The following is a 14,170-nucleotide window of genomic DNA, read 5'->3' as shown; positions in this document are numbered from 1 at the left end:
GGTGCACATAGCGAGGCGATGATGGCATAGTCGATGAACAGGAGTTAAAAAGAGAAATGTATGGGCAATGGAATTTAGAAAGACTTTGAATCTCGTCGCGAGGAAATTGGGTCGCGGAAGTTGAATAATGTCGAGGTTACATAACAACTTCGTCGAACCTAACCACCCTATGAGGTGTACGTACTATGTACCGGATCAAGAGCTCATTTCGCCACAGAGCACGTAATTCAATTTCCATGTAGCGATTTCCATGGCATATATTTCTACAAGACAACCCGAGAAAATCAACCTCGAATTTTCTTATTAACACGGTGGCGGTATTTCATTAATAAAACCTGAAAACAAAATTACATTTTTCAAACACATCTCTTTATTATTAAATAATTTTTTATTATTATTCTTTTTTTTTATCTTTGCACAAATTTCCAGATCGTTGAAGTTTAAAGTTTGTGCAATAAACGTTTCTATATATTACCACAGCGAAAGAGAGCTGAAGAGATGAAAGGATAATATGCGTGGCTGGAGAATAGGGAAATTTCTCCTCAGCCCCGAAGCGAATAGAGGGGAAAAGACTCTCGAAACTCTCGTTGACAGATTCAATTATCTAGTGAATAATCGTGATGGTTCTTGACAATCGAGAGGCATTATCTGTAACGATTTTATAATTAAATGTGAATATAAATGCGCATTGACAAATATTACTAATCTAGGGATTTTTCCATTTCGAATTTTTTTATTAAATGATAAATCTGCTTTTGACTGCACGATGAGAATTATTGATTCTTATTAACACTTTTTACCTATAATTAAATATCATATAATTTTCCACTAATCAGTTTTAAAATAATTTCGTTGCTATTTTTAGATTTTAAATATCTTTAACTAATTAAATACAAAATTTATAGCAAATTTTTCATGCAACAGAATATTAAGTGATTCGAATTTTTTAATGCCAGAATTTCCAATTTACCGAATCTTCATTTATCCGAAATTACAAATGTTTGACAAACGATGGGCAGAAAGAATTTGGCGAAAGATTAAAAATTCACCAATCAGAAATTATCAAGAAAATTGTGATTGGTTAGTTTTAAATTTTGCGACGAAATTTGCGAATGAAAAATTTACTGAATTAATATTTGGTTAAATTAGAATTTTTTCAAATAAAAAGTTAGATAAAGAGAAATTTTGTCAAACAAAAATTCGACACCTAAAAAATTTGTTAAAAAAAGAAATTCTGTAGAGTGTTAAATAATTTGAAAAATGATAATTTCTCTAAAAAATAATTAAATCTAATAAAATTCTTTAAACTGGAAATTGTAATTAATGAATTTTATATCGGAATTTCATTAAAATTTGAATATTTAAAAATTTAACTACTTAGGGTCAGTTGGGGTAAATAGAAACAAGATGTAAATCGAAACAGTAGTTATTTCAGTTAAATAAAAAATTTTAAAAATAAATACGGCCTCAAACCTTGTTGGGGGTGATCTAAGGTTCAAGGTTTGAGGCCGTATTTATTTAAAAAAATTTTTATTTAACTGAAATAACTACTGTTTCGATTTACCCCTTGTTTCTATTTACCCCAACTTACCCTAATCATTTTCCAGTAGTTTTTAAAGTTTAAACTAAACTTTTTTCTATTGATTACTTATTGTTTAATTAAATGTTAAAATTTACTAATTTCAAACGCCTATATGTGAAATTCGATGTTATGAAGTTAACTACACACAGTGGAAACGTTGAAAGAGGAGTAAACGTTAACGATTCACTAATTAATCAACCCAGCTTTCAAAACATTCACCAGCAAAATTAATTATATTTTTTATTTTAATGTTTAGTTTAATGAATGGAATATTTGAATTATTATTCAATAGATTCACTAATTAATGATTTTACCTGTCTGCATATTATATATAAAATAGAAGCGTTTAATCAGCGCCTAGATTATTTCAAAATAAATGAAATTTAAAACTCCATTTTCGTTCATCATTCAAATAATTAACATTAAAATGTCTGGAAATTGTGTAAGGAATGAATTATAACGTTCTTCAATTATTAAGAGACGGAAATGCCAAGGGGAAGGATTTTATTCGAAAATTTTTTACTTTTTTTTATTATATATATATATATATATATATAATATGTATGTGTGTGTGTGTAAATTCCTTTCTCTTCTTGTAGAAAGAGCATTATTCTCGAACAAAAGTTTAAGGAATTATTAAAGCTCAGAATTCCTAAGTAAAAGAAGTCTAACCTAAAGGCTTCATTCTGCTTATTATCATAAATTCTTCAGGACTTTCTCAAAAGTACAGAGTCTCTCTCTCTTTCTTTCTTTCTTTCTTTTTTTAGAGCAAAAATTAAGAAAGTGTAATCACAGTAGTTGAGATATAAAGTTTGAGAAATACAATTTTTAAAGTAATTCCAATTGCAAAACTTATTTGTTCACTTTTATAATTAATATTTTCATTTCAAAAGAATTATAAAAGTTAAAAGTGCAAATACAGTCTTGTACAATAATCAATTTCAAATGTTTGTAAAATTGAAAGTCAAAATAAAATATAAAGTTACATTTCCTTGGGAAAAAGTTTTTGTACAGTATTCTGACATAAATAAGATTTTCAATTTATGTTTTAAATCAAGTTCTCCTCTACTCTAAGACGATAATTACAATTTTAATTAATAATAAGTCTTCGAGGATAAGATATATTTTCGTCACCTCTGCGAGCATTTGGAAACTCTTCGTGTCTTAATTTTCAATAACAGTAAGGAAATTAAATTTCCAACTATATATATAATTTTCTGATGAATAAAATTTTAAATAAGAATGAAATATAAAATCAGGTTAATAAGGTATCAAGATGAAAATTTTCATTATAACTACTGTATACACAAAATGTTATTATTATAAAAATAAACATTTTCCATGAAAGCAACGAAATTGTATTTTTAAAAACAATTTTCATTTTATCCAGAATGTTTGTTTGTTTTCTTTTTAGAAATTGTTTTCTCAAGAGAAATATTCACAAAATGAACAAGTTTTTTTTTCTTTTTTAAATAAGCATTTCAAAAAAGTGTTTAACTTAATGAAACATTCTTCTTTTTTTCCAGCATGCCTAATGACAACGCACCAGTTTGTGGATGCGGAGTAGTTTTGGATTTGCCAAAATCTCGAAACGCAATGGGGGCACTTAGTTTAACGATTTTAAATCCAAAACCATTGAAAGGCTCAAAGGGTGAGGGTAGATCTTCAAAGAAACAAACAGAAGAAGGGGGAGGAGGGAGTGGAGGACGAGGTCCAACATCAAGAGCATCGGATACCGGAAGTACTAGTTCAGTTGCTGAACAAACGAGACCTGCCAAAAACATACATAAACACGAAAAACGATTGAATCCATCACGAAGGACTCGAAGTGCAGAAAGAGTCGAATCGCATTATACCTACATTGGTGAGTTTACTTCTCTCTCACTTTTTCAGAATTAAATTACCATTAAGGTTACTTCAACTATAAAACAAACGTAAACGTCTTTCTCAAGTCCTTGAACAACTATGCGAGAATCTTCAAAAACTTTTTCAAATATAAATCGTTTACTATATCGCCCCTATCGCAGAAATTGCAATTCCAAGGCTATTTATCAATCTAATGACTTTCAGAAAACCATATACAGAAAACGAAATTAGATCGTAACATTATTTTCATTTTTATATCATTTTTGTTTAATCTTTCTTTTCTTTTAAATGAGTATTTATATGAAACAAATCTTTCTCAAAACGTCCTTAGTTAAAAATTAAAATTAAATAATACGGCTTAAAACTTTAGTAAAATGTTGCTCTATATGCACTGAGAAAAAAAATTTAGTGGTTGCTAAAATGCCAATTGCATTTCTTAAGAAATATACATTTTTACATTACTATCATTGACATATTTTTCCTTTTTTCAAAATATAATGTTCACTGTTTAATTAACAATAAAAATTAATACGTAAACTGCTTCCGTTTTATTTTTACGAACATTTAAAAAAAGTACATGGAGAAAAATGTAAAAACAAATAAAGTAACTTTTACTACTTTAAAAGTTAAGTAAAACCTGAACTGTCTGCAGTTTTTGCGCATTTCTGACAATTTTTATTCTAGAAATAGTCAAATTTAATATTTCCGGAATAATTTTTACTATTTCAGGTGTAAAATTTACTATTTTCGGAGTAAATTTAACTATTTCTGGAGTAAAAATTGACAAAACTTTTTTTTTACTTTGAAATTAGTAAAAGTTACTTTATTCGTTTTTCCATTTTTCTCCCTGTATTGCCATCTATCCCGGACTTACCCTAATAACAAAATTATTTGTTGAGCCAAGCAGATTTTTTTTGTTCGAGAAAATTTAAAAAAAGGGTAAAAATTAGGTTTTCATCTTAATATTGAAAAAAATCTCAATTTGACAATAAAAATAGGAAAAAAAGAAAAAAAAATGTTCAATTGAGTCAAAAAATGAAAAAAAATATTGAAAAATTTTTTTTTTTTGTTTGAAAAACGAAAAATTATTTAAAACACATTTGAATATTAAAATCCATATATTTGTTTTAAAATAATAAAGATGTGAATATGACAGTGTATCCAGAAGCATTTCGATATTCGCATTCAAAAAATTCATTGTCAATATTCAGATTCACGTATTTTTTATTCTTAATTCATAAATTTAAATTTTTATATATATTTTTTTAAGTATTTTTCATGTATGATTACATGATAAAAAAAAGTTCAAATATGTTTTACTCTCTTTTTTAAAAATTAATTTTCATTTTTCTGTTCACATATAAAAATGAGCGATTTTTTTAAAATTGTCATTGAAAAGTGCTGTAATTTTTTTTTCAATTAAATATGTACAGATAAAAATGGAAAAACAATGGATTTTTAAAAAAATGTAAATAATAAACATTTTACGCTCTTTTTTTTACATTTTCCCTAAAACTCATTGTTATTACACTTTAATCTTTACATATTTTATTGGAAAAAAATCTCTGCTTTTAAATGAAATTAAAAAATAAATTCTTCAATTTTGGGTTAAAATTGAAAATTTAAAATTAATTTTGTAAAAACATGAGGTGTTAAAAATTTCTTTTTTAAAAAAGTATATGAAATATAATTCGGATAACAAAAAAAAAGTTTTTTTTATGTCAAAAAGTTTACTAAATTTATAATATTTATCTCAATATTGTTTAAAAACAGCATGAAATAACGAAAATTAATAATTAATTAATAATAAATGAAATTAAAATTAAAAATTTGATCGCTAAAATTGATATTTTCTTACATGTAAATATGAAACGATTTGAAAATGTTTCTGAAACTTTGAAAGAATTCTCAGGTGTCAAAACTGGGTTAAGTAGATTTTAAAATTATTTAACATTATTTTGGACGGAAACAACATTTTCCGAGTGTACAATTCAAAAGCTTTCTATCCTTGTAAATTGTAAAATTATTTTGAGTGCGTGACATGCATTGAGAGAAAGACATTATTTTTTGTTGTTGTTGTTAAAGGTTCTTTTTCATTATTTCTTAACTGTCACGTACTATTGATTCTATTGTAATTTTTTTTTTTTTGATTTGCTGCAAGAAATGATAATTTCATTTGGAATTATTAATTGAATTCAATGAAAAATATTGTCGAGTTGTGTACAATGAAGTTGGATAGAAGAGCAATGAAACTGTAACTACAATAGTAGCAAATGCTGATTGTATGCATTTCTCTTCAATAATACTGTCATTCAAATTATTGACATTGAAATATTGCTTTAGATCGTATATACATATACACATGGTAACTTTTATACAAACAGACAAAATATTTTTGTTTCCAAATTGAAAATAATAAATTCTTTTCTCATTATATTTAATTGAATAATATGAAATTCGTTTATATCCAATAAATTTTTGACAATATATTCTTTTTTTCTAAATAAACAATTTAATAGGATTTACTGAAATCAATATTGAGGTATTTTTTTATGTTTTTTTATTGTTGGAATGCATCCAATAAAAGTGTACTCAACTGAACGAAAAGTAAATAATTCGGAAAAAGAGAAGTCCTATATAATCCTTTCCGCAATATATATATATATATATATATATATATATTACATCGACTTTTTTTATGCGACTGAAATAATGTTCTGTCAGGTTGAAATATAAAAAGTGCATTCTAATGCATTTTTATTATGGTTTTGTTTTTAACTGCGAATAGAATTTAAAATCCACTCATTATGATTTTTGCAGACTCGGGTTCGAGCGTATACGGAGTCACTATACGAGAAAACGTCATTCCGGAAGCTCTCTACGCTACCATTGAAGATCCACCGAACGCCAGCGCAAACGGAAACGCCGGAAGTCAGCAAAATGCACAGAATAGGCCGCAACCCGTATACTTACTTCCCTCAATGACGTCACCTCCTCCTACATATGACGTCGCGACTGGTGAATCGTGGCAGGTACGTGCCATGAATTTTACAATTAATATATATTCTAAACAATCAATTTTCATTTAATTTATAATAAAATTTATTTTACTCTCTAAATTTGAATTAGTGAGAATTTATTCATTAATTTAAATCAGTAAAAATTTCTATTAATTTTCAGTTATTTTTTACTAAAACTTTAGTAAACAAAAAATATTAATTAATCAAATAGTAATATTTTCATTAAATTGAAAGTGGGAAAATTTTTACTAAAGTGAAAATTACTACTATGTAATTTGAATTAGTGAACGAATTCTTACTAAATTGAATTTATAGAATAGAGTTAAACCGTTTTGCATGACTTAATCAGTCTTTTACAATTGATAATGCATTTTCAAGAATTTAATAAGTTTTGTCTGACAGAATCTTTCTTTTACTACTTATACTTAGACCCAGAATTACAAGAATTTTAATCGTTTTATTGTAACGTCCTTTTTCTATATTACTGTAACTCTCTATTTGACTAAATTTTAATTAAATTAATCTTTCATTCTCAATTTATTTGCATGACTTTGTTTTTATTTTTATTCATTTTTATTTACTTTCTGTTTTTACTTCACGGAAAAAATAAAACAAAAAAAAATGTCTAATTCTTTATAGAAGATATTTAAGAGAATATTTGCCATGTAGTTTATTCTTACAGTTGGAAGATACACTGAAAAAAAATTTATTTCATTTAAATAATATTCAGTTACTTGAATATTATCAAATAAATATTTATTTGAACCAAATAATTTTTATTTAAGTCAATTAAATAGTAATTGTTTTAAATACCGAAATTATTGGTTCAAATACAGTTTATTTAATTCAAATAAAAATTATTTAGTTCAATCAAATAAATTTTGTTTTTCAGTGTAATAGTCTTAAAATAAGAAATAATCCTTATATTAAGAAATATTATTCTTTTAAGAATATTATTTTTATTTTAAATTTATTATATATTTTAACTCTAAGATACTCAGCTAAGAATAAAATATATATATATGGTAAATATATATTTCAATTTTTTTTCCTTTTATCATTTTTTTCTCCCTCCTTTTCTCAGTATATAAAGAAAAAATTCTCTACACAGGAAAAAAAAAGTGTTTTTATAATATCAAAAATAGTGTTAAAATAACACGCAACACTTTTAATACCAGTTGAGGGCGCCACTGTCTATAAGATTTAGCATATCCCGCGTGAAAATGGCAACTGTGGGAGTAGTATGGGTTAAAATTTTTTAATATTTTATCCATATTTGGGCCACTATGGGACAAGTATGGGTTTTCTTAAAATCACTTGATTTAATTTTAGGATTAGATTTTTTTAATTTTATCCATTTTTCAAACAATTGTTACACAAAAAACTTATAAAAATTGTATTTTTTTTCATATAAAAAATGGAAATTTTTAGTTTTTTCACAATGAAAAAGTGATTTCAAAAACTTTTCAAATTTTATATTTTATCATTGAAAAAATATATATTTCTGTGGTTATTACATAAAAATTTCCTTGTTATAATTAAATTGTCTTTTTGTTAAGAGCATTTGAACCTTCGTGACGTCATAAATCATGGCGCATGACACGCAAACTTCTCAGGTATTTGAAAAGCACAATTTTGAATATTTTTTAAAAAAACCTTTTGGAAAATGTTTAGAGAAACATAGACTATGTCTGTTATGTGCGAAAAATTCAAAATTTTGCGTTTAAAACGTTTTTTAAACAATGCCTACATATAAGCAATTCGTGTTTTTTTCCTTACTTGTGACAACCAACTTAAACATTGTTTAAAAAACGTTTTATACGCAAAATTTTGAATTTTTCGCACATAACAGACATAGTCTATGTTTCTCTGAACATTTGCCAAAAGGTTTTTTTAAAAAATATTCAAAATTGTGTTTTTCACATACCTGAGAAGTTTGCGTGTCATGCGCCATGATTTGTGACCTTAACATTGTTTAAAAAACGTTTTAAACGCAAAATTTCGAATTTTCCGCACATAACAGACAGAGTCTATGTTATTCTGAACATTTTCCAAAAGGTTTTTTTAAAAAATATTCAAAATTGTGCTTTTCACATACCTGAGAAGTTTGCGTGTCATGCGCCATGATTTGTGACGTCACGAAGGTTCAAATGCTCTTAAATAAATTTTTATTTTATCAAATTCTCTTTTTAATAAATAAATACTTTATTTAAAATAAAATTTTTTGTTTTGTGAAATGATAAATTTTTCAAATATTTGGAAACTTTAAAAAAATTAAAATTTTTAGAATTGTTTTAAATAATTTTTTATTCTTGATAAATAGACTATTAAATCATTTATTTTTTTAACAGAATCAGTCGTATGTAATAAAACAAATCAATATTTAGCTTATGCTAAAATATCTTTAAAAAAAGGAAATCAAAATTTAAATTTATTCGAAAAGAATCATTTAAAAGTAATTATTTAGCTTATTGCTTGAAAAAAAAAATTGAAAATAAGATCACAGAAAATTATAAGGTATTAAAATAAGCTGCAACGCTTATTATTTTAATTCGATTTTACTTATTTTAATACCAAAATGGATTAAAATAATAAGCGTTGCAGCTTATTTTAATGCCTTTTAATTTTCTGTGATATATTTAAATACGAATAATTTATAATATATAATAAAAATATACCATAAAATTATAAATAAAATTATACTATTGAAATATTAAAAAAAGTTCTTGAAACTATTTTAATAATATTCATAATAAAAATATATGCTTTTTATACATTTTTTGTGTAATAATTGGTTACACGGAGAGAAATGGATGGTAAGAAATTATGATCTTAAGATGGTAAAAAGTAGATGGTATCCGGTACAATCTATATGCTACTCGGTACCATCTAGATGTTAAAAAAGTGAGGTTATGTAACCCACTTTACAATCAAGATGGTACTTCGTACAATATGTATAGTATCCCGTACAATCTAGATTCCTGTCTGTATATGTAAGATCAAATATGATACCTGCTACTATTTAGATAGTACCCCGTACCATCTATTTCTCTCCGTGTAAAAAATGGTTCAAATTCAAAAATAAATAACACACAACAAAGACAACATTTCTTTTTTTCTGCGTGTAAAAAAAGAAGAATGAAAAATGTCAGCAAAGTAATAAAAAGTAATTTGTTCATTTTTTTTAAACGCCAGTCTTGCTTTTTCATTTATTTCATTACACAACTTGAAATATTTCTCTTTGAAGTGAAATATATATACATGTTATCATTTGCACAAAGTAAAATATATATTTTCCAGTATGCATAAAATCGCTTTTCCATCGAGAGAATAAAAAATGGCACCGTGAAACTGGTTTCGTTTTTGATCATTCTTCATTTGAATGAATGTTGAAAAATAAACGATAAGCAAAGCACTTTTTGACAAAAAGCATACGTGTATGTATACGTATGTACTTAGGAAAATGTACCATCCATGATTTCGGGATAAATTTCAAATACCTATATATAACTTCGAGAAATGCACTCGAGTGTAAAAATATATGTGCATTTCATTCGATGGGACATGCACAAGTTGTAAGAAATGCTATCCATTCGTAATAAGGTCTCAAATCGACTGCTTCATTTGCATAGTATTAAAACCGTCACCGATTCTATGATCAGTTCTCTACATATACACATATATACACTTTGTCGTCGCCAAGTCGAACATAAATTTTCACAAATTCCCATTTGATCTCAATTCTCGGAAAACTTTCTTAAATCTCAAAATCAATAAATTCTATTCAATTGCAATTATATTATAAAAATGAAAATTTATTTTCCTTCAAACAACTAAACTTTTAACAATATAAAATGTTATGTTCATGTGCCATGCAAATTCAATTTCAAATACCTAACAAAATTTATCGAAAAGACAATCAAATAACAAATTGTTTTCCAAATTTCAAAGTAAATTAAAATTTACCTATACTAAATATTCATTTGAAAAGTATCCAAAAAAAATTATATTTTATTTTTGGAAAATATTTTTAACGTGGGCTTATATATAAAGATTTTTCTCATATTTGTTTCATATAAATAAGTCGAGGGATTATTTTATTTACTGTAAATATTTTTGTTCTTTGAATGTTTCATATTTTGATTAAGGGAATAGAAGAAAAATTAATAAAAATTTGAAATTCTAAAGCAATCAAGTAACAAATGGATTGTTAGTATTTCATTTCAAAACCTACGTATCTGTTGTATATATAGAAGAGATGAAAACAATTGTTTTAATTATAAATACATTTTTAGCAAAATTAAGGACAAATTTTTTCAAATGTCAAATATGATTTAAATATATATATGGAAACATTTTTGACGTCATGGAAATTTTTGGTTTTTATTCGCGCTGAAATATATCTTTTACGACTTTTTTTCAGACATTGGATAAATGGAATTTCTAATGAAATAGAAAAAAAATTATTAATTAATACGTGGTTTTGTTAAAACAATTTGAGGGTTTTATATGAGTTCTAATCAGGAATCTTAGAATTTAATTAAATAAATTCTAATTAAAAGATAGATTTTTGAAAATACTCAAGTTTTAAAGTGATTTTTGAATTTAGAGGTGGTTTTAAAAAGAGAAGAAGAGAAAATGGCTACTATTAGGGCAATTTAATAATTTTTCTTTAAATTGTTGTGCAAGTGATCATTAAAAACATTTTTTTTATTATAGGAGTAGATTATTGAGTTAATGGCAGTTTTTAAAAAATTATTTAAAAGTCCTGATTTACCGCTAAATTTCTGCAGAAAAAATTTTCTAAAGTGCGCTTTTTTTACATTCTCATCATAATGAGAAAGTATTTAAAGCAGTATAGGGAAAAATTTTTGTAATTAAAAGGCATTTTTTTTTAATATTCTATCTATATCCCCTCAGAGAAAAAGATATATTTATCTCAGAGCCAAATAAATTTTATATGGTTCAAATAAAAATTTTATTTCCACTAAATAAAATTCTATTTGTGCTGTCCATAAACTATGTTACAAATTTTTCAACTTTTTAGATCACCTCCCTCCTCCTTCGTTGACAACTTTAAATTAATTTTTAAAGATTTTAATAGATTAAGTCACGGAGGAATAGTAAGGAGACCGATCTTGCTGTACACGGAGAGAAATATCATACTATATGTACATGGAGGACTGTTACTGTTTTCACAAAATACTATTTGATGTAAGAATCGTTTATCACGCAAGATATTTTTTCATGAAATCATGTGTTAATAGCACGAGTTAACCTGATGTGAAATTAAAAAGACATGTGTACTATAAACGCTCAAGAAACATGAAAAAATCGCTTCCCTTTTCTCTATATAAAGTTGGCTTGAAATCCATGCGCTTTTTGGATGGATTTCTTGCAAATGGGACTGGACCCGTGAACCGGGAGTGACGCTTGCGCAGTTCATATGTATCTCCGTTGCAAGAAATCCATCCAAAAAGCGCATGGATTTCAAGCGAATTTCGTATAGTGTGGTGGGGAGCATTTACGGTATGAACTTGAAGCAAAGATAGCATATGTTCTCAACTTTTCTTGCATAGATATCTACGATACTGTAAACGCATCAATTTGCTGTAACAAACCCACGTAACAGCTGATGCGATTAACGAGTGATACAGCTTATGCCTTATTCGCTTGATATTTCTCTCCGTGTAGTAGCGCTTCTGAAAATGTCCGAGAAACATGCACGATAAGTGCCAGTTTCACTGCATTCTACTTAACCACCAAAGTAGTTGAGCATGCGCATTAGCCATGTGCTGTCTCTTTCTCTTGCAAAAAGTGTGCGAGTGAGATCTGGCTGACGTATATTTCTCAAGTCTTCCATGCGTGTTATTGTGATGAAAGGGTTATGTGTTATTGTTATGTTATTGTGTTAATAATTATTATTAATGTTTATTTTATATACTTACACATGATTTTGGAGATACAATATCGCAATGGTAAATAAAATTTCTGAAATAAACACTGAACACTAAGATTTTTTTGTGACATATGTGTATATCGCATAATCACACTTTTCATTTGTCAAAATTGAGGTCCAATGCGCATGCTCAACTACTTTGACCAGTTGAGTTGATTTTGAGTACATTTTCAAACGCAGAGATCTGTCTCCTTACTATTCCTCCGTGGATTAAGTATATGTCTAATTTTAAGCCGGACCCTCTGACCCCCTCTAAATTGGTAACGTCCCAGGTACCGGCCCGGTAACGCCAGCGGAGTTGGAGCATCGGGCCGGTGCCGGCAAATGTCTGGCATTTCTGCCAGCTTGGTACCGGTAAACTCAATAATGATAACTCGGAAAGTAGCCTGTACTAATAAGCCACCGCACAGTGGGAAAAAAATGACCCTCTGTGGACAAAAATCTACCGACAACACAAATCTTAACCGCTTTTAATATTTTTTTTTTTTAAATACTCGGAGAGGTTTTTCCTGTAACGCACAACTGCGATAAGTTTGATTTATTTCAAACTAACCTTAAAAATGATACCTATATATGAAATTACGTTATTAGGATGGTTTAAAAAATGAAAAAATGATTAATTTTGATATAGCAGAGAATATTGTGAACCCTTTTTGATCACTGAATGCGAATTTGACATTAAAATTGCAAAATTTTAAAATTCAAAATGGCGGATGCAATATGGCAGGCAATGTTTTATAAAAGTCACCAAATTCACTCGAAAGTTGTTATTCAGGGGTTTTTAAGGTCGCTGGTTACGAATCTGAAGTCTGATTTCAAAAATTCAAAATGGCGGATCCAATATGTCGGATTAAAAAATTAAAAACTCATTGAATTTGCATGAAAGTTGTTACTAGAAGGTTTTTGGGGTCGCTGATTACGAATCTGAAGTCAAATTTCAAAAATTCAAAATGGCGGATCCAATATGGCGGATGAGAAAATCAAAAACTAATTGGATTTGCTTGAAAGTTGTTACCCGGGGGTTTTTGGGGTCGCTGATTACGAATCTGAAGTCTAATTTGAAAAATTCAAAATGGCGGATCCAATATAGCGAATTTAAAAATAAAAACTCATTGAATTTGCTTGAAAGTTGTTACTTGGAAGTTTTTGGGTTCGCTGATTACAAATCTGTAGTCGAATTTTTTAAATTCGAGATGGCAGATCTAATACTAATAATCTAATAATAATATAATACTCTAATCTAATACTATTTAAAATTTTTCAAATTAGACTTCAGTTTCGTAATCAGCGACCCCAAAAACCTCCAAGTAACGACTTTCATGCAAATTCAATGAGTTTTTAATTTTTTAATCCGACATATTGGATCCGCCATTTTGAATTTTTGAAATCAGACTTCAGATTCGTAACCAGCGACCTTAAAAACCCCTGAATAACAACTTTCGAGTAAATTTGGTGACTTTTATAAAACATTGCCTGCCATATTGCGTCCGCCATTTTGAATTTTAAAATTTTGCAATTTTAATGTCAAAAACCTCTCCGAGTATTTAAAAAAAAAAATATTAAAATCGGTTAAGATTTGTGTTGTCGGTAGATTTTTGTCCACAGAGGATCATTTTTTTCCCACTGTGCACCGGTTCGGTGCCGGGCCGGTACTAATTTCGTTGTCAGCAAATTTTATTTCCCGGTTTGAAAACAGTATTAAATATTGGTACTGGGCCGGTACAAATTTCCTTGACGGCAAAT

The 14,170-nt window shown here is 27.4% G+C and overlaps 2 protein-coding genes across 2 annotated transcripts in view; one reads left to right on the top strand and one right to left on the bottom strand.

Annotated features, from left to right (window-relative positions):
• Positions 1–14,170, bottom strand: part of LOC127286942 (uncharacterized) — a 184,018-nt gene that overhangs the window by 107,105 nt on the left and 62,743 nt on the right. The gene's annotated exons all lie outside the window — the stretch shown is intronic.
• LOC127286936 (uncharacterized) overlaps positions 1–14,170 on the top strand; it is an 88,593-nt gene that overhangs the window by 55,037 nt on the left and 19,386 nt on the right. The window contains exons 2-3 of the mRNA XM_051313604.1: positions 3,109–3,446; positions 6,269–6,480. Coding sequence (XP_051169561.1) covers positions 3,110–3,446; positions 6,269–6,480 — 549 coding nt within the window. The 5' untranslated portion in view covers position 3,109. The remainder of the gene's footprint in view (positions 1–3,108; positions 3,447–6,268; positions 6,481–14,170) is intronic.

This window comes from Leptopilina boulardi, unplaced genomic scaffold, assembly GCF_019393585.1.
Source record: "Leptopilina boulardi isolate dan_hultmark-lab unplaced genomic scaffold, ZJU_Lbou_2.1 LbouV2_366, whole genome shotgun sequence".
In the NCBI taxonomy this organism is placed as follows: domain Eukaryota; kingdom Metazoa; phylum Arthropoda; class Insecta; order Hymenoptera; family Figitidae; genus Leptopilina; species Leptopilina boulardi.
This window is presented reverse-complemented; position numbering and strand designations above follow the sequence as displayed.